We start from the raw sequence: 19,471 nt of genomic DNA, 5'->3' as shown, positions 1-19,471 counted from the left end.
GAGATAAGGCTTTGCTCTTGCGGGGAAGCAGACAACCGCCAATAAACAGGGATAGAGACACACAAGGTGCTGGCGGCGCCATCATAAGGTAAGGTGACAGAAATGGAGGCTACTTAGATCAGGTGGTCAGAGGCGCTCCCTGATGAGGCCTTGAAAGTGAAAGCCATTAACCAGAAAAAGCCAGCTATGAGAAGGTCTGAGGAGGAAGTGTCAGGCAGAAAACACAGCTGGTGCAAAGGGCCTGTGCCAGACCGAGGCCAGTTTGTTTGAGAAACACAAAGGACAGAGAGCCTGGAACATAATGAGTGAAGTGGACTGTGGTGATGAGTCCCGAGGATTGGAGGGTGGGCAGCCAATCACAGACAGCCCTGGAGGCGGTGACGAGGAACGGGTTTTACTCAGGTGGGAGTCGCTGTGGGGTTTTGTTTTTGTTTTTTGGGTTTTTTTGTTTTGTTTTGTTTTTTGTTTTTGTTTTTTTTTGAGCTGAGGATCGAACCCAGGGCCTTGCGCTTGCTAGGCAAGTGCTCTACCACTGAGCTAAATCCCCAACCCCGCTGTGGGGTTTTAAGCAGTAGGGTAGAGGGATCGCCTCATGAGAGCACAGGGAAGTCTATGTGGTGGTCCTGGAGAGAGATGACAGCCCCCTGTGCTGGGAGGTGTTTTGGAGTAGCAGTTAATAAAACGGATGGAGGACGGATGAAGAGGAAGCTTACGGAGAGCTTTTGTCCTCTGTAGCCCAGAGGGCCTTGAGCTGGTGACCTACCTGCCTACTCCCGAGTAGCTGAGGTTACAGGCCCATGCCAACAGGCCCTGTCCTAGAATGTAGTCCTCACCCTCTAGGTGGGTGATACAGCACCATTTGATGAGACAGGAGCCGAGGGGGATTGGAAGGTGGGAAGAGTAGGCGCTCCATTTGGAGGCTTGTTCACTTGGAGATGGTGGTGAGCAGACAACAGGTGTGGGACTCTCGGGAGAGGGTTGTGTAAACAGGGGCTCTAGCCCCGGGACTGAAAATTGCCTGAAGGTAGAATCCAGGGGCTCTGAAATCCACAGCTCCCCAGCCCCAGCACTGTGCTATCTATCTCCTGGTATTTTCTCACATATTTTCCTCCCATTCCTGTAAGGCAGGCACTGTCATTATTCCCAATTGTAGATAAGAAAGTTGAGACTTAGAATTCAGTAGCCCACCCACAGTCATACTGTTGAGTGCTTCAGAGGTCTCGCCCAGGCAGACCTCAGAAGCTGTGCCCCTTCCCCATACTTCCCCCCCTCCCTTGGCACTTGGAATCTGCAGGACCCACTGAGTGTAGAACAAGGGGTAAAGGCTGGGGCTTGAGTCACAGGAAGTCAGGGGAGACCCCTACCGAAGCACAGCTGCCCGGTCCCGAGAGCCCACCGTGATGTCAGCCAGGCCATCACCATTGAAATCTAAACCACCAGCTACAGACATGCCGAAGTAGCGGAGTCCCAAGGCCACAGAGGAGGCTCTGATCCGCTGTGGAAGGAGAAAGAGAAGCTTCGCCTTCTGTTTCTTTTTGCAGCATGACCCGCCTCCCACCCAGGGCCGGGAACTGTCTCTGGGAAAGTGATAACTGGGTGGAGCCCCGAAGGACAAGCGGAGGGAAAGAGCAGAGTGCGGAGAACACAGCGAAGGCTCAGTGCAGGGGGTCAGGTGGGGTAGAAGGGGGTAAAGGGATGTGAGTGCACGGAGACTTGATGTGGGCTGGCCTGGGGGCATCAGGAAAGGCTCTTTGGAAGAGTAACTTCACCAGGCTCTCTGTTTAGAAGCATCCCTGGAGGCACAGGGAGAAGATGGGCTGGAGGTGGGAGCTGGGCCCCCGGGGAAGGGATGGAAGGCCTAAGCTGATGCCATGGTGTGTGTAGGGTGGTAGTGGTGGTGGTGCAGAGCTAGAATTACTAGGATGTGGTGGCGGACAGGCTATGCATCCCGGTGTGTATCAAGGTGCTGGGAGGCTCTCCTGTGCATCCGGTGTGGAGGAGCAGGGTGGGGGGATATGGGTGCACAGGAGCATCAGTTTTCTGGAAGAAGGGGCTTGTGGACTGCGATGTGCAACAGGAAGAGGCCCCGGGGACCAGCTTGGGGGAGGTGCTTAGGAAGCAGCTGAAGGAGGGGAGGAGCCAGAACAAGGAGGTGCTGGATAAGACAAGAACCAGAGATGAAAGAAGAAGCAGAGAGGAGGGAACCTGAAGTAGGTTGATGGTCAGCAGTGACAAAGCAGAGACACAGGCCAGGAAAGTAAACCAGGCCCCACCTTCTCCTTGCCTGGAGGGTTTGGAGGAGGTCTGGTCTGGAACCCTCCACCCCCTACCCCTGTGACTTCTGGCCTTCACTGGCATTCTCTACCACCAGAGGCTAGCCCAGCTCTTAGGATGGAGGCTGACTCAGAGCCCTGCTCATTCTATCTGTGGGAGGCTTGAACCCCAGGGAAGAAGCAGGAAAGAGCCTGTAGAGTCACCTGGGAAGGGTTGGCACGGAGGCCATCTGAGTGTCCATTGTAGATGTACACGCTGCCATAGCTGGTCCCATCACCTGCCCCAAAGCCCTCCATGGGGGCCCCAATGGCCACATCTGTGAATTTATCTTGATTGATGTCCCCCACGGCTGCCATGGCAAAGCCGAAGCGGCTGTTGGTGAGCCCAGGATGCCCGCTCAGTGTGTATGCCAAGGAGAAGGAAGCACCCTGCAAAGTGAACCAACAGCTCGGTCCCCAAGAAAGGTGTGCAGGGCAACCATCCCGGGGCCGCCCAGAAGCCATTCGCCCTCCCTGGTTCCCACTCCCCAGCAGGAGTCTAAGGCTGAGAAAAGACAAGGGACCTGAGCCTGTACTAAAACGGGGTCTTCCTATCTTGAAGTTCAGGACCTGGAGCCTGCCCCAAGTTCAGGACCTGCCCCCTCTGTTCTCACACATTGCTGTATTAGCAATAGAGAGGCCTAAGGTCCAGTTGCAGCTCCCCCACACCCAGCATCACTAGCTAGTTCACTGAACCCCAGACTCTGCACCGGTAATGTAAGAGTGAGAACCATTCCCACAGTTACTGCGAGGAGCAAGGGAGACCAGGGCAAGCGCTCTCTCTACTGGACAATTACGACAGATACTACCAACAACCACCCGGGTAAGAAACAGGGAGACAGCCACGCTCCCTGGCTGTCTAAAAGGGGACAGCTATGCCCCCCTGAACACCCACCGCCACTGCCCACTGTTGCCAAACAGATGTCAAGCCAGGGCTCATCCAACCTCTGCTACCTGAGCAGGTACAGCCTTGGCAAGCTCATGGGGCCGAACACTCTCACCTGTTCGTGCACATGGTACACATAGACTCTGCCTTCTTCTCCATGGATGTGATAAAACGGAGCAGCCACCAGCAGAAAATCTGTGGTTCCATCCATGTCAATATCCACAGGGCACAGCTCAGAGCCAAAATAGGACCCCATCTACAGCCCAAAAGGAACTCAGCACTCCTGAGGACGGGGACACCCGCCTTCCACCTTCATAGACCCGATGCCTATGGTCTTCCCGGAGCACCCACTGGGGCTTTCGGATCCATCTGATCTCTGGTATCACAGGGGATTAGGGGTGAACAGCCGAGTCTCCACGGAGGGAGACCATTGAGCAGATATGAGGGCCACTAAAGTACATTCAGGCCTGAACCTTGCCCAGGGTGGGCCCATCCACCCATCTCCCCAGGGCCCCAGGGCTCCTACTGATGGAAAGGTGACTTCTCCAGGAGGTACCTGCTCTCCCTCCATCCGTCGCACAAAGGTGGATTCTCTGTCCTTTTGGAGCTCAAACACAGCCCCACGGAGCTTGTACCGTGGAGCCCCTGCCACGTAGGAGAAGCCGCGGGCCTTGTGTAGCACTGCCACTGAATAACCTGGAGCCAGAGTGGTGTGACCACAAACAGTTGCTCCTCACCTCCAACTCTATCCTCCCAGCCATGAGTTCCCACCTCGACAGTGACACATATGTCCCCATGTGTGGTACACCGTACCCCTTCCGCACACGAGCACTGTATGTGAGGATGAAGGCTGGGGGGATACCCCTTGCTGTTATTAACAGAGATGTCCCAATTCCCTCTTATTCAGAGGTCCAGGCCATCCTCTCTTCATCCCTAATTTTCAATCTCAGGGTCTCTAACTGAGGTCTGATCGCCTGATTGCAAGTGACCCATGAGATTGACCATAGCCTGTCTCCTCCAGGAATCCTAATGTGCATACCAGCCAGCAGCCTCCGTGTCCCAGACTGCATTGTCCCTGGGTCAATGTAGCTTCCAAGTGTCCAGCTCCAGGACCCACCCTCACCCTATATCCATCTGCTAGGTTTCACTGCACTCCGGGCTCCACCTTCCCCATCCAGGCCCCCCTCGACCCGCACCCAGCCTACAGGCTTCACCTTCACCCTCCTGCTCTCCTCCAGAGCCCTCTCTTCCTAGCCACCACTGGGCCCCACGCTCATTCCATCTGCATCCACCAGACCCTGCCCTTACCAAGGTAGCCGTACTGTGCAGCCCCAGAGTCCTCGACTGTCTGGTTTAGGAAGCAGCCCCGACCACGCTGTGTGTCATAGAGCAGCACACCCCCGGACCAATTAAAGGCTCCCACAGTGCCAAGCAACACCTGTCCCTGCAGAGGACCCAGAGGGCATCACATGAGTGGGAGTGATCCAGGGGCCAGGGAAGCAAGACTTCCTGGACAAAGAGGGCATTCAGTGGTCAGGAAGATGATATGGCAAAGACTGGGCTTCTGCTCTGTTTTCATGAGTCTGCTCCAGAAGGCACCGAGGGACCCAGATATTGAGCATTTAAAAAAAGTATGATTGAGGCCAGGTGGTGGTGGCACATGCCTTTAATCCCGGCACTTGGGAGGCAGAGGCAGGCGGATCTCTGTGAGTTCGAGGCCAGCCTGGGCTACCAAGTGAGTTCCAGGAAAGGCTCCAAAACTACACAGAGAAACCCTGTCTCGAAAAACCAAAAAAAAAAAAAAAGTATGATTGAGCATTATAGTACTCAGAAACCCCCACTTTGTCGCCTGTGCTGTGTGAAGGTGCTGTGCCTGTTGGTGGACGAGGCCCCATTTGCACTGGGGTGCCTGACTTCAGCTCTCACCTGCGCAGAGGTCCTATTAGTGAGCATTCCATCTCGTCCCCTTCCTTCTCCGCTTCCTCTTCTCCCACACAAACCACATGCTTTCCTGACACACCTTGGTGGGCTTGCCACCAAGGCCAAATCTCAGTACTTACAGCTAAGAGAATGGCTCAATCCTTTTAGCACACGAAGTGACCTCCTAGAGTAAACTCACCGTCTTTTTATCTATCTCAATGGTCCAGATAGGGAAAGCTAGCAGATGGTCTCTCTGTTTCTAAAGTGGCTCCTCCAGAGACTCCCCCACAGGGTAACTATGAGCTGGGAGCCCCTCATTGCCTGGTGGTGGCACATCTTGGGGACCCTGACTGTGCTGAGTGGGCCGCAAACCTTGTCCAGGATCTGGGCGCTGAAGCCAGTCTGTGCGAGTTGGTATTGAAGGGCATCTCCAACTGTGCCTGGAAGTCAAGGAAGCTGGTGAGACACTCTGTGCCAACAGGCAGGGTGAGGCATGTCCAGGAGGGGCCAGCTGGGCCTCCAAAGGGATGAATATTTGGTGGACTGCTACACTGAGCTGAGAGCAGAGATCTGGGTCATGCTTAAGCAAGTACTGGCTGGCTAGGCCTGGGCAGTCCACACTCCCTTCCTGGGCCTCAGCCGTGAGCTCCTGTTGGGACTATGGGTCAGTCTTCATTGTTTTTCTACCACTGCTTCTGCAGATCTTCATAGATTCTGGGAGGCAAGGAGGATTGGGGATGCTATTGCCATTTTAGAGATTAACACCTGTGGCTCAGGGAGGCGTTCAGGGTCAGGGGGAGTTGGTCTGGGGGAGGATGTCCTGCCAAATGCTGAGGGGCTCTCAGAAAGCCTGTGGGAGCCCTCACCTTCCATATGGATGATGCTCTGCTGCAGCTTGCTCAGCAGCCCGTCCAGAGCCGTGTAGTTGGTCACCTTGAAAGTGTGGGTCTCTTTGGGGTCCGAGGCAATCAGCTTCAGTTCTCTGTCAGTCTTAACCTTCTCAAATACACTGCCCACCTGGACAGAGGCCCCAGTCAGTGAGAGATCCATCACCATCTCCTCCCTTCTTCCTTCCTTCCCTGCTCACTGTCCCTTCACCCCCAACAAAGCTCCACTTTGGGCAGTGTGTTCCTGACACACCTGGCATCCTCATGCATGCCAACCCTTCTGCCTACTGAGCCTGACAACCCTCCCTGTGCATAAGGCCAACTGTTCATGTTAGCTGCTAGGACTCTGCTCAACACCATCTCTCTAGGAACATTTGTACAGGCTTTCCCCATCCTGCTCAGCCAGTGAGCTACGCCCACCTCAGGATGAGCCTCCTGTAGGACCCAATAAGGGGGGGGGGCATATAGGACCAGGAGAAGAGGTGTGTCTATGAACAGAGAGGGTTTGGATATACTGCTTCCAAAAGTCTCCATCTGATTCCTCCAGAGCTATACAGAGCCAGGGGTTGCCTCTCAGCTCTTGGCTCTTACCCCAATGGCAAAGCGCTCAACTCCCTGCATCTTTGGGGAGGTGATGACAGTTGTCAGGTTGAGAGGGTCCCCAAATATGTCACCATCAGTGATCACCACCATGATCTTCGATGCTTTCTTTCTGGAGCCACGGCTTGGAATGAAGACGTTGTCTCTTAACAGAGAAAGAATAAAGACAGTCTTCCAAAGGGGTGTCTGGGCTCTGGGCAAGCTTTTACCTGCTTGAACTGGAGAGTTAAGGAGCCCTCCAGATGGGGAATAAAGGCCTAGAAAAGGGTGGATTTGGCCCTTACTTCACACAGCAAGGCATAAGCCACACGATGCACTTACCACACCTGCTCCGCACAGTAAGAGCACTGTGTTTGCCCCTTTTATGTGTGCACAGTATGGAATTTTAGGTTGAAAGAACAGGCAATATTTTTTATTTTATGATTATTTCACTTCTATAAAAATGTGTACTTTTGGGGTTTGTGGGTTTTTTTTTTTTTTTTTTTGGTTTGGGTCTTTTTGGGTTGTTTTTGTTGTTGTTGTTTTTATTTTTATTTTTGAGACAGGGTTTCTCTATGTAGCCCGTGGCTATCCTGGGACTGGCTATGTAAGTCAGACTAGCCTCAAACTCACTTTTGGGGTTTTGAGGCACATCTGTCCAGCCTCCTGAGTGCTGGCATTACAGACATGTATCATCAATGCCTGGTTTCTATGGGACTTATGCACCAGGCATTATCATAAATATCGAATCTATTTTAGCTCTTTAATCCTCACAGAATCCTAAGAAGCAAAGATTTGTGTTGTCGACAGCATGTTAGAAGTGACAGCACTTCTCGACATCCTAACTTCTTCCCCCCACAGTTCTGCGCAGGCCACTCCTCCAGACACCATGCCACAGAACCTCCAGCAGGCATCCCACTCACAGGACATGCTGCATGGCTGAGGCAGTCTTAGTGACGTTCTTCACTTGAACGATGCTCTGAACTCTGGCGAGGGAAGCCATAACGTCCCGGCTGTCTCGAAGATCAAACTCAGTCTGGATCACTGTCCCGTACTGCACCAGGGCAAAGCTGCACTGGAGAGCAGAGTGAGATGGAGGGGGTCATCAGACTGTAGACACCCCTGTCCCAACGGGCTTCTCTTGGAAACGCAGGAAGAAGCCATTCCTCTGCTCTGTTAACCCTGACAGAAGGAGCTGTGAATGCAAAGGGAATCTCTAGGCAGGCACAGGCAGAGGAGAGTGATTTCCCCTTGAATCCACATCCCCATGACAACCCCTCTATATCGACTACAGGATCTGCCGTGTAGCTTTCTTAATGTCCAGTGGGACACTAGCAAATGCATGTATTGGGGCATTGGTGCATGAAAAGGTTGGGCTGGCCTTCTGGAGATGCATGACTATCACAAATGAGTAGAGCCATCTCAGACCACCCATCCCCAGTCAAGCAAGCAGATGCTTATGGCTGCATGGTAGCTCCAGGCAAACCTGACGAAGAGTCACCCAGCTGAGTTCAGCACAAACACCTGAAGAGCTATGAGCAAATGAAGGGTGGTTGTTCTGAAGGCGTCACATAGACACAGATGACAGGTGACAAGAGCTCAGCCCTCCAGGGAGCCCACCTCAAAACACTTCTCATAGAAGTTCCTCATCATGTTGGAGATGAAATCTTTGGCCCTCTGGAAGTCTTCGGGCTCAATGCTTCCCGAGCCGTCCAGAACAATAGCAATCTCGGTGCCTGGTGAAGGTAAAGGGGCAGATCGGGAGTGGGTATGAGATTCGGGCCAGGAGGAAGAGCAGCATGTTCTGCCCTGTCAGGCACCGCCCCGTCACATACCCACACACATACACAAAATACTCAGTCCCTGTGGTTCAGTTCAGGGAAGAAGCCAGGAAGCTCCTGAACATGGGAGTTCTTTCCTTAAAGACAAAGAGAGATCCAGACCCAGGCTTTGACTACTATGGGACTCACTCCCATTTGGGAGGCCTCAATTTCCCCACCTCTAAGGTGAGCAGGGCCAGGTAGATGGCTCAGCTGGTAAAGGAGCTTGCTGCCAAGCCCGATGACCTGAGGTTGATCCCTGAGACTTACATAGTAAAAAGGGAGAGAACCCTCCTGCAAGTTGCCCTCTAACCCCCCAATGTGTGCTGTGATACAGGTGTGTGTCTGGTGCGTGAGCACACCCATGCCCATGCACAATGAACAAACACGCAAACAAATACATGTTTAAAAAAAAAAGGAGGAGACAGAAGCTGGGACTTGCCATACCTATAGGACCTAACCGCTGTTCCCCAGCCACTGTCCCCCATCTCCTAGATCTGAACACATCTTGATCCCAGAGGCCGTTAGCCTGCGAGTTCATTATGGAGGCACCTGATCTGCCTCTTCTCACCAGCTTCCTCCTCTTCATCCTCCTCCTCCTCTTCCTCTTCCGCTGCCCGGGGTCCTCTGGCTAGTTTCTTATCCCCCCCCATGCTGCCTCCTTCGTTTATGTAGTCGCCAGGGTCCTCATGGGTGCCTGGATCCAGGAGTCCTTCTTCAAGAACATACAGAGAAGACACAGAGTCAGATGAAACCTCCATGCCCTGGGATTGCCCCCAAGGCACCCTTAGCTCTGTCCTGACAAGGACCCTGAGCCTGTTTGTCCCGATCTGGGCCTCAGTGTCTAGCAGCCTCTGCTGTGAGCTAGTGTTTCTTCCTGAATCCCTTTATGGCTGCCCAAGGCCAGAGAATCTCCATTCCTTACCGAGGTTAGAGAAGCTGGCATGGGTCTGGAGGTCCAAGCTGGGGCTCAGTAGACTGCAGGTACCTGTGAGCTCGGAGTTAAGACTGCTGAGCTGCCGGGCCTGTACCTGAATGCATACCTGGGAAAAGGCAAAAAGAAGGAGCAGGCAGGCCGAGTCAGCACCATATTCCCTAGTCACAGTCACTGTCATCCCCCATTCCAGAACGCAGTGACTGAACTACATAGAGGACATTGGAACCGCTGCCTCCCTCCTCAGGGTCAGGAGTCAGTTGCTAGGGTCAAAAATGCAGTCCATGGATGCTGGGTCAGACTTGGCATCTGTGTAGATGGCCAAACCAGATAGGTGGCATCATAGCAACATGATTGACAACCATCATCACCCACAGGGGCCAGCACCAGCCTCCCTGAGGCCCTTTGTTCTCCTGCCTGTGTACTTACCAAAACACCATGGTGATTCCGGGTCACTGTCACACCCTGGTACTTGCCCTTCGGCATATAGATGTGCTCTGAAACAGTTTGGGTAGGGAAGGAGAAAGGGATTCTGGGAGGTCAGGGACACAGGGCTGCTGATGTCAGTCAGCAGCCTCTAGCTACTGGGGTTGAGGGCTCCACAGACCAGAGTAAGTTGGGCATGCCAGGATGTAGTCCCTGTGAAGCCCCATTTATTTACCATTTACCATTTACCAAAGACCCTGGTGCAGAGATGGGGATTCAGAAATGACTGCCACCTGGGGCTTCTCAAGGAGCTCCTGGTGTGTGTGTGTGTGTGTGTGTGTGTGTGTGTTGGGGGCAGTAGGCTGAAGGTGTCTGTGAGCTCTGAGTTAAGGCTGAGGGGGTGGCTGTTGGACCTGGACCTGAATGCATACATATATGGGGAGTGGGGGTCCAGGAAGATTCCCAAAGTCAGCCATAAGCCTCAGCACATATGCATGCCCAACTACATGTGAACACACACAGAGTCACATAAAAACATGAATATATTACTTAACAGAGTGCCAGGCACGTAATGACAGTGAGTGTTGACTCCAGATCCATCATTAGGACTGTATCAGGAGAGGCAGGATGGTATGGGCCTGGGCTTTGGGGAGAGAAGCTCACCGTGGGGCTGGAGGCCAGGGGTGGTAGGGCTAGATCAAGCAGGACTGGAATTGGAATGGTTTGGGCTGGGATATGTGAGATGCCTAGGAAGGTGTCCTGAGGAGCATGCTTCGGAGGTGGGGTTGGCTTACCTACTGGATGGCAATCGATGTCACCCGGAGTGATGGATATGGCACATCGATGCAGGGGTGCTGACGTCCTCTTGGTACTGTGCCTGGTGACCAGGAGGCTGAGTGGGAGGGCAGACAGCAAAGACAGGCTGGCTGAGGGCTCCTTTCCCCTCCCTGCCTGCTCAGGTCCTGTCTTCCTATTCCTGACTGAGGAGGAGGCCCAGACCTGAGAAAGACAGACAGCTGTCTAGCCCAGGCCTCCAGACTCAGCATTGTGGAGAAGGCACTTACTTCTATGGGGCTCCAAGCAGGAAAACAGTTCAATGTAACCCCTGACTGCCTGTAACCCCTGACTGTCTACCACACACCCTGACAGAGTTTGGAGCACATCTGGTGGTTAGAAAAGATTGCTGTCCTGTGGGATGGAATGAGGGAACCAGGAAGTCACTAGTCACACTGCCGGTCCCTTGAGGGGCAAAGCTGGCTGCAGTGTGTGACCCATCTGGCCTTAGTGTTTCCCAACTAAGAACTAGTGTTTTAGGGACTTCATGAAGACAGCCTGAGCAGATGTCAATCCTGCTGCAAACCTCTTGTCCCCCAACCCAAGTCGAAGAAGATGGCAGAGGGGACAGTGTCCGCTTAAACATTCTCACCGTCCACATTGCTGGGTGGGGCCTGGGGCTTGGCTGGCCGGAGACAGAGGGTGAGCGAGCACTTCTAACTGGGGTTGGAAACAAAGTGGTAGGGAAAGGGATCTGAAGATTGCCCTGGTAAAAGTGAACCAAGTCCAAGGACTCCGTGGTGGTGACAGGAAGCTCTGGAGGGCTTTGTAAAGGGGAAGCACATGACTAGTCTGTGCTTTTAAAAGGTCACGATGTGGCTGTGGTGGGCTGGAGGAGAAGTCAGCCCAGGGGGAGGGGCAGACCTGGGCTGCTGCTTCTACTTCCTCAGCTCTTACCACTAGACACCTTTTCTTTTATTTATTTATTTATTTTAGAGTCTCTCTGTGTAGCCCTGGCTGTCCTGGAACTCACTCTGTAGACCAGGCCGGCCTCAAACACAGAGATCCACCTACCTCTGCCTCCTGAGTGCTGGGATTGAAGCGTGCACCACCACACCCAGCTTAGAATAAGGACCAGGGATCTTTGGTTTTCCTTTGTGGTGTCGCTGAGATCGAACCCAGGGCCTGTGCATGCCAGGCAAGTGCTCTGCCACTGACCCACTTCCCTCCTTGTCTTCTTGTTTTTAAACCCCTCATCACAGCCCATAGCCAAGGCAGGATTTGACTCCATCTCTACCTCTCCAATCTGCCCTGCTCCCCCAGAGAAAGACCTGTAGATGTTTGCTGTGATCCTTTATCAAACTTTAGGTCCTGGTCCCTTCCTGCCTCCAGCCCTCTGGCTGGGCTGTCCTCTCTGCCCGGAACCCTGGCCTCTCACTTCCTAAAATGGTTCATTCCCATCCCTGTGCCCTGCTTAATTGTCGCCCACTGATACTGCTTTCTCTAAGCAGCCCCACCTCACACCCTAGTGATAACTGCTTCTCATGATTTCCTGCTCAGAACCACCGGAGAGCAGCTTGCCTCCTTATTTAACTACTTATCATCTGTCTCGTCCACTAAGTGAGCTCCCCAACAGTCTTATCTAACTTGTCCATCACGCAGTTCCCGAGGCCTAGAACATTGCCCTGCACAGTGTAGGGGTTCAGTAAAATTTGTTAAATGGCTTCCATGACAATACAGGCAATAGCTGAGGGGTCGATCCAAAGGGTTGGACAGAAGAGTAGCAGACCAAGGTGTGCCTGAGTCTCCAAATCAGGTCACTGACCAATAACTCCGCCTCTCTCCCCAGGCTGTCCTGGCCCCTGTACCTTCCCTCCTGCTTCCAATGGTAGGTGTGTTCATAATGGTGTTTTCTCTCAGACCATCTGAACAGCATGGCTGTCCCCCATCTTCAGCCCTCCACCTGTGGTGCCTTTGACTCCCTTCTCCTGCAGAACAACCTTCCCAGGCACCAGCTCCACAGGAACCTTCCCAAAGGAAGATACAACCTGACCCCCTTCAAGCCTCTAATAACCCCTAACTCCTAGATACCCACTCCCATATCCAGCCATCGTTCCCACCTTGGCTACAAGTTCCCAAGAGACCACACGCGCAGCTACGCAGGCTGTATACCGCACATCCCCAAGATGGCCAGTCACATTTCAAGTGTGCAATTCTGTGGCCTGAGGCCCAGTCTGTGCTGCTCCCCCTCCTCCTTTTTATGGCTGGCGGCCTCCAGGTTTGCTGAGTCAGTGGTTAGCAAACCAGCTAAACACAGACTGACCAGCTGGGACAGAGGACCATCCATCCATCTACTGACAGCCCCAGGTTCCCTGGTTCACTCTGGACTGGCTGCAGCCCCAGAACATCTAATCCAGCTCCCGCCTCCTTTCAGATCTAATGGTCTGTCTTCCTAGAGGCATCCCCAAATCCTCTGGGGGAAGACCTGCTTACGACCCACCTCCTGCAGCAGTGACAGACGGGGATACTGGCAGTCTTACTTAGTCCGACATATTTAAGAAAGCACAAGAAAGTTAAGAGGGACATGTTACCCTCACCTTGGGGATGGGAGTGAATAGCAGCCTGTTCTTCTCTCTACAGCAAGCTAGGCCAGTCAATTGGCTCATTTCCTGCCCTCTGCAGCAGGCCCAGAAACCCAGAATTGTCTCCACCACATCCTCCTACTGACGCTGCAAACCTCCTAGCCCTCCTCTGCCTTAGCAGGTATTCAGGGAGGTGTTCATGAACCCCACTAGGTCCCCAATCTCTTGACAACTCCCAGCACTCTAGGCATTGGGGGCTTTAGATGCAAATACTCCCTTCTCATCTACCTTGGCCCTTGGGCCTCTAAGGAAGGGGGAATTAAGTCTGTGAGCCTGGGACTTGTAAGGGACACCTGCTGGGGTAGTGGTGGGAGGTGGTGGTGGTGGTGGTGGAGATGGTCACAGATAACTTGACTAGAAATCATCTGTGTAGTGCAAACAGTTTGGAAAACAAAATGCAAACCCAACCTCCCTTTGTAGGCCTGATGAAATAAATACACCTGTCTGCAGAGTTGAAGTGACAAATTGCCCACATGCTCACCATCAGTGCTGTGCATACCATGCAAAACTCCAGCCTCAGACCGCACCACTAATGGGGCTGAAGGACCCAATGCTGTTGGAGGGTTGCTGGGTGGAGTGGGTTCTGTTTGTCTCTCTCTTCTTCTTCTTCTTCTCTCTCTCTCTCTCTTTTTTTTTTTTTTTTTGGTTTTTTGAGACAGGGTTTCTCTGTGTAGCTTTGTGCCTTTCCTGGAACTCACTCTAGCCCAGGCTGGCTTCAAACTCACAGAGATCTGCCTGCCTCTGCCTCACGAGTGCTGGGATTAAAGGCGTGTGCCACCACCGCCCGTCTGTTTGTCTCATTTTATATCAAGTTAAAAAAACTGGCAGAGGGGTTGGGGATTTAGCTCAGTGGTAGAGCGCTTGCCTAGCAAGCACAAGGCCCTGGGTTCGGTCCTCAGCTTCAGAAAAATAAAATAAAATAAAGGCAGCACTAACCGACAGACACACAAAGGTGGTGTGACAGACACACAAAGGTGGTGGGGCAGTGACTGTCTACGAGGAGGTGTCTGGTGCAGAACACAGGGCTCCCAGGAGACTTTCCTGGTGCTCTTTGTTGTTGTTTTGACTTTTTTAGACATGGTCTCTTTGTACAGCCCTGGCTGTCCTGGAACTCACTTGGTAGACCAGGCTGTCCTGGAACTCACAGAGATCCGCCTGCCTCTGCCTCCCGAGTGCTGGGATTAAAGGCGTGCGCCACCACACCTGACCCAAACATCAACTTCCAATTCATCTTCCTAAAGCCAAAATCTTTTGACAATATTCTCACTGTTCCTGCCTCAAACCCATCTAGCTCTTCTAGACCCTCCACGTGACAGTGACAAGGTACTGCCCACCTCTCCCATTTTACTCTTTATGGCTCTCAGTCTCAGCCACTGAGCATTTCCCTTGCTCAGGGTAGCCCCAGGCTTTTAGCCGAGCTCTTCCCTGTGCCTGGACTCTTTTCTCTCACCCCTATTGTGCTGACTGTGATCACCCCAGTCCTGGTACAGACACTGAAGATGACCTTTGTTCAAGTTCCCAGAGGCACCAGAGGCTCCCACCAGAGCTGTTGCTGTTGTCATTGTGAGACTTGTCTGCATCTTTCTTGAGCCCATCAGCTTATCAAGGACAAGAGCCACACCTCACTCTCTTTTGGGGGAATGTGGGAGACAGGGTCTTACTATGTAGCCCTAGAGGGCCTGGAATTCACTATGTAGACCAGGTTGGCTTCAAACTCACAGAGCTCTGCCTGTCTCTGCTTGAGTGCTGGGATTCAAAAGCATGCCACCACCCTGACTCCCTCTCTGTTTTAACCCACAAATTTTGTCTGGCATCAAACAGATACTGTAGAAATGTTTGTTGAGCAAATGAAATGCACCTGCCATTACCACTTAAGTCTACTGATGAACTCCACTCCACCAACAGAGATCTTATGACTTACAAGCCATTTATGCCAATAGACACCTGCTATTTTGGACTTCAATATTGGTATTTCAGTTAAGAGTGCATGGCTATAAGCAACAGAAATCCATCATTGACAATATAAACAATGATATTCAGTCCTTTCACTGTAGCGATGAGAAACCCAGGGTTGACAAAGGGGTCTGAGCCCGCTTTGTGGGTATGGCCAGGGCACTGTCCAAGGCTGAGGGGGCTGTTGCACTAGCTGCTAATCTCTATGTACAGTTCTGCTCAGCCAGGAGCTCTTGCCTGTCTCTGTTCAAAGTCTGCTGCAACCCTGGACTCACTTTCACAGGTAGGTGTAAAGAAAACTCCCAGGCTGGGAGTGTAGATCAGTGGCAGAGGGCTGCCTAGCACATGTGAGACCCGGGGTTTAATTCCCAACACCACCCCTCCAAATTATTTTTTTAAGATTAATTTATTATTTACTTTTTATTTGTGTGGTGTGTGTGTGTGTGCGCGCGAGCATGTGAAAACCTCAGCACATAAAAACACAAGCATATCACCTCAGAAACCAAAAGAGGATATTGGTTCCCCTAGGACCTGAAGTTACAGGTAGTGGTGAGTCCCCTGGCATGGGTGCTGGGAATTAAACTAGAGTCAATTAAACTACAGAGAATTAAACACTCTTAATGACCGAGCCATCTCTCCAGCTCCCCATCCCCCACTTTTGCTCTTAACCAAAAACAAAAACCATACTGGCAAGATAAAGGTACCTACTGCCATGCCTGATGACCTGAGTCCTATCCCCAGGACTCACATGACGGACAGAGAGAACAGACTCTGGCAAGTTGTCCTTTGACCTCTACAGACATGTGGTGGCAATGCCCCCCCCCACAAAATAAAATAAATAAATAAAATGTAATAAAAAAAAAACCCTTGATTACTGAGAAGAAGCAAAGCAGATGAGGCAGAATGTAAAGAGCGGGGCCTGAGGCTGGGCTTGAGCCTGGCTCTGTGGTAAAGCAAGCATAGAAACAAGCCTTATGGCCTTTGTGGGAAAAAGTGGTGGAGGGCTGGGCTTGGTGGCACACACTTATCCCAACATGGGAAGACAGATGCACCAGGATCTCTTTGAGGTTGAGATCCTAACCTGGTCTACATAGAGAGCTACAGGACATCCCAGAATACATAGAGAGACTATGTCTCAAAAAAAAAAAATGGTAGAGGCTAACCAAGGTGGTACATACCTATAATCCCGTAACAGTAGAATTGGGAGTTTGAGGTTAGCCTGAGCTATGTGAGACCTTGTCTCAAAGCTCCTTCCCCCCAAAAAGGGGGTGTGCTGTGGGATGATGCTCTTGTACACTGTAAAGATTTGTCACTCGAACTGGTTTAATACAATGCTGATTGGCAGTAGCCAGGCTAGAATTCTGGGAAGAGGAAGGGCGGAGTCAGGAGTCTCCAGCTAGACACAGAGGAAGCAAGATGAGAATGTCGCATTGAGAAAATGTATCAAGCCACATGGCTAAAGATAGATAAGAATTATGGATTAATTTAAGTGTAACAACTAGTTAGTAATAAGCCTGAGCTACCAGCTGAGCATATATAAGTAATATTAAGCCTCGGAGTCAATTATTTAAGAAGTGGCTGCATGTATTTGGAAACAAGCAGGTGGGAGAGAAACTTCTGCCTACAAGGGTGGAAGGGGTAGGGTGGAAGGAAGAATGACTACTTTAAATTAAAAGACACAATATACAATCCAAGAACCATAACTGGGTCCTGACTATGAAGCAATACTGCTTATAGGACATGTTGCTTATTGGTAGAGAGAGTATTTGCTTAGGATGCAAAAGGTTCTGGGTTCAAGCCCAAAAACATGAAAAAGAACAAAAATGTAGCCAGGCGGTGGTGATGCACACCTTTAATCCCAGCACTGGAGAGGCAGAGGAAGGCTAATTAATCTCTGTGAGTTCAAGGCCAGTCTGGTCTACAGAGAGAATTCCAGGATAGCCAGGGAAACACAGAGAAACATTGTCTCAAGATAGATAGATAGATAGATAGATAGATAGATAGATAGATAGATAGATAGATAAAAGAATAAGAAGAAAGAGAGAGAGAGAAAGAAGGAAGGGAGGGAGGGAGGGAGGGAGGGAGGAAAGGAAGGAATGAATGAAGGAAGGAAGGAAGGAAGGAAGGAAGGAAGGAAGGAAGGAAGGAAGAAAAAGAACCTATGTTAAACCAACTTAACTATAAAAACAGGAAATCAAAATGGGCCACCACAGATAGAACTGTACATACAGAGTTTCTCCTCTATCTAGATCTGCCCCTGCCTCAGCGCTCTGCATGACCCCTATCTTTAGAAGGCATATTTGACCTGTTGTTATGTCCCTGACCAACATGGAGGCTACCTGAACCCAAAGGGACTGGGGAGTGGGAAGCGGTGGATGGGGGGTGTCTGTCTGTTCTGCTTACTGCTCCATTCCCAGGGCCTAGCACATTGTGGGGCTTAGCACATGGTAGGAGCTCCATCAGTATTTGGAATGAATGATAACCTGCCTTCTCATCTCACATTTCTAGGCTGGACACAATGCTAGTTTCACTGACTTGACCTGCTTTCGATTTCATACAGTCACACCTTATTTAATTCTTCTGGTCTTTGATGTTACAAACACAGCCACTGTCTATGTCTTCATGTCAGGGCCAGGAGCAAAGCTCAGTAGTAGTGGCCTAGCATTCTCGAGGCCTTGCATTCAATTTTCAACAACACACACACACACACACACACACACACACACACACACACACACACACACACACACACACACACACCAACATACCAACTATATGGCTGGGGCAGGGTTCTCTGGGTAGAGTATATACTTTGAATTTGTAAGATCCTAGGTTCAATTCCAAGCAGCACATTTGTTTTTTTTTTTGCATGGGCCTGCCTGTGTGTCTCTCTAGAGCTGGTACCTGGGATGGAACTGCTGAGCCAAAGGCCACTGTGTAACTCAGCCCACCAGACATGACCATACTGTTCTCCAAGGCAACAATGCCAAACACACTCCTACACATTCCTATCTCACCACATCCTCACCAGCACGGCGCTCTCAGTTCTTGCTCAGCCAGGGGTGGTGGATACAGACCATATTTTCAAGACACGAGGCAATGTTTAGCATAGCTCAATTTGGCCAGAACCCATATAAAGAAAGCCCTCTGAGTCTATTTTCTCAAGTAGTCCTACAAGCAACCCTGTGAGTTCTGGAAATCACCAGTCGGAGGGGAGAAACTGAGGCTCGGGGCTCAGCACATCACTAAGCTTGCCCAGCAAATACAGTGAGGTGCCTCTGAGCCATGATTTCCCCAGAACGATGAACTCAGTCTCTATGGATGCATCTCATAGTTTCTATTTTCCTTCAGTTTCCCTCAATTATTTATTTATTGTCACCCTCCAGCTTTACTATGTTGAATACATGTAACATTTATAAGGCAGAAAAGACCCTTGGTGAACTTCATGTTCAAGTGTTATTTCAGGTCCCTTCCCTAACTAGCGTAGAGGAAACTGCACAAGCAGAGGACAGGGGCTCTGTGACTTCCACAGCTTGGTCTGGGGATCACAGCCCTACCTCTCTCCCTTTGGCTGTGTCCTTCGCAAAGTGAAAGCAGTGCTGCTCAGGCTATGGGGTGGGATATCATAGCCTTCTCTGGGGTGCATCTCAGGCATCTTGGGGGCCCCAAGATGTCCTCACCCTTCTCTGTGGTAGCCCCACTTACCAGGTCTGGTTGGTGCTGGGGTCTTGATGCAGAAGGGAGCTGAGCACAGAAGGTGCACCTGGCTTCAGTGCCGTGACCCAGGGCCAGACCACATCCACATTGAAGGCTCCCAGTGGCCTCATGCCTGCGAACCAAAGAGAAACATCTGGTGGAAAAGGCACTGTTGAAGCTGGGGCACCTGTGCCTGCCATCAACCCATCAGATCCTGTGGTGTCAACATCGCCTCCACAAATGCCTTTCCCATTAGAAAGGGAATGGATGTCAGGGGGTCTGACCCAGGGTGCTGGTCCCCATTCTAAACCAAGCTGCTCCAGTCTCAGGGAAGACATCCTCTAAGGAACACCACCCACTTGCTTACACTTCCTGCTTTGTGATTTTTCACACCAGTGAAAATCATAGCTCATACTGTGATCTGCACCAAACTTAACGGGGATCTAGAGGCCCCAGAGAAGGCCTATACCCCTCAAGTGACCCAAGAGGACACACGACGTCTTCAAAAATACCTTCTAAGAATGTATGATAGAGTTTTGTTCTTTAACAACCATGAACTGGAAACAAGCCAAATGGCATCAGTGGGAGAGCGGATGAAGTGACCGTGTGTTCCTATGATGGAACACCAGCACTTGGGAGACA

The 19,471-nt window shown here is 51.4% G+C and overlaps 1 protein-coding gene across 1 annotated transcript in view; it reads right to left on the bottom strand.

Annotated features, from left to right (window-relative positions):
- Itgae (integrin subunit alpha E) overlaps window positions 1-18,960 on the bottom strand; it is a 47,825-nt gene extending 28,865 nt beyond the window's left edge. The window contains exons 1-15 of the mRNA XM_036198222.1: window positions 18,839-18,960; window positions 10,559-10,656; window positions 9,768-9,835; window positions 9,330-9,447; window positions 8,976-9,119; window positions 8,205-8,320; window positions 7,508-7,659; window positions 6,597-6,750; window positions 5,985-6,135; window positions 5,491-5,558; window positions 4,507-4,642; window positions 3,755-3,894; window positions 3,314-3,454; window positions 2,478-2,702; window positions 1,365-1,495 (exon numbers count right to left, since the gene is read on the bottom strand). Of these exons, the coding sequence (XP_036054115.1) occupies window positions 1,365-1,495; window positions 2,478-2,702; window positions 3,314-3,454; window positions 3,755-3,894; window positions 4,507-4,642; window positions 5,491-5,558; window positions 5,985-6,135; window positions 6,597-6,750; window positions 7,508-7,659; window positions 8,205-8,320; window positions 8,976-9,119; window positions 9,330-9,447; window positions 9,768-9,835; window positions 10,559-10,656; window positions 18,839-18,960 (1,964 nt within the window). The remainder of the gene's footprint in view (window positions 1-1,364; window positions 1,496-2,477; window positions 2,703-3,313; window positions 3,455-3,754; window positions 3,895-4,506; window positions 4,643-5,490; window positions 5,559-5,984; window positions 6,136-6,596; window positions 6,751-7,507; window positions 7,660-8,204; window positions 8,321-8,975; window positions 9,120-9,329; window positions 9,448-9,767; window positions 9,836-10,558; window positions 10,657-18,838) is intronic.
- Window positions 18,961-19,471: the final 511 nt, after the last annotated feature.

Source organism: Onychomys torridus, chromosome 8 (assembly GCF_903995425.1).
Source record: "Onychomys torridus chromosome 8, mOncTor1.1, whole genome shotgun sequence".
In the NCBI taxonomy this organism is placed as follows: domain Eukaryota; kingdom Metazoa; phylum Chordata; class Mammalia; order Rodentia; family Cricetidae; genus Onychomys; species Onychomys torridus.
Note: the sequence above shows the minus strand (reverse complement) of the source record. Positions and strands in the feature narration are given on the sequence as shown.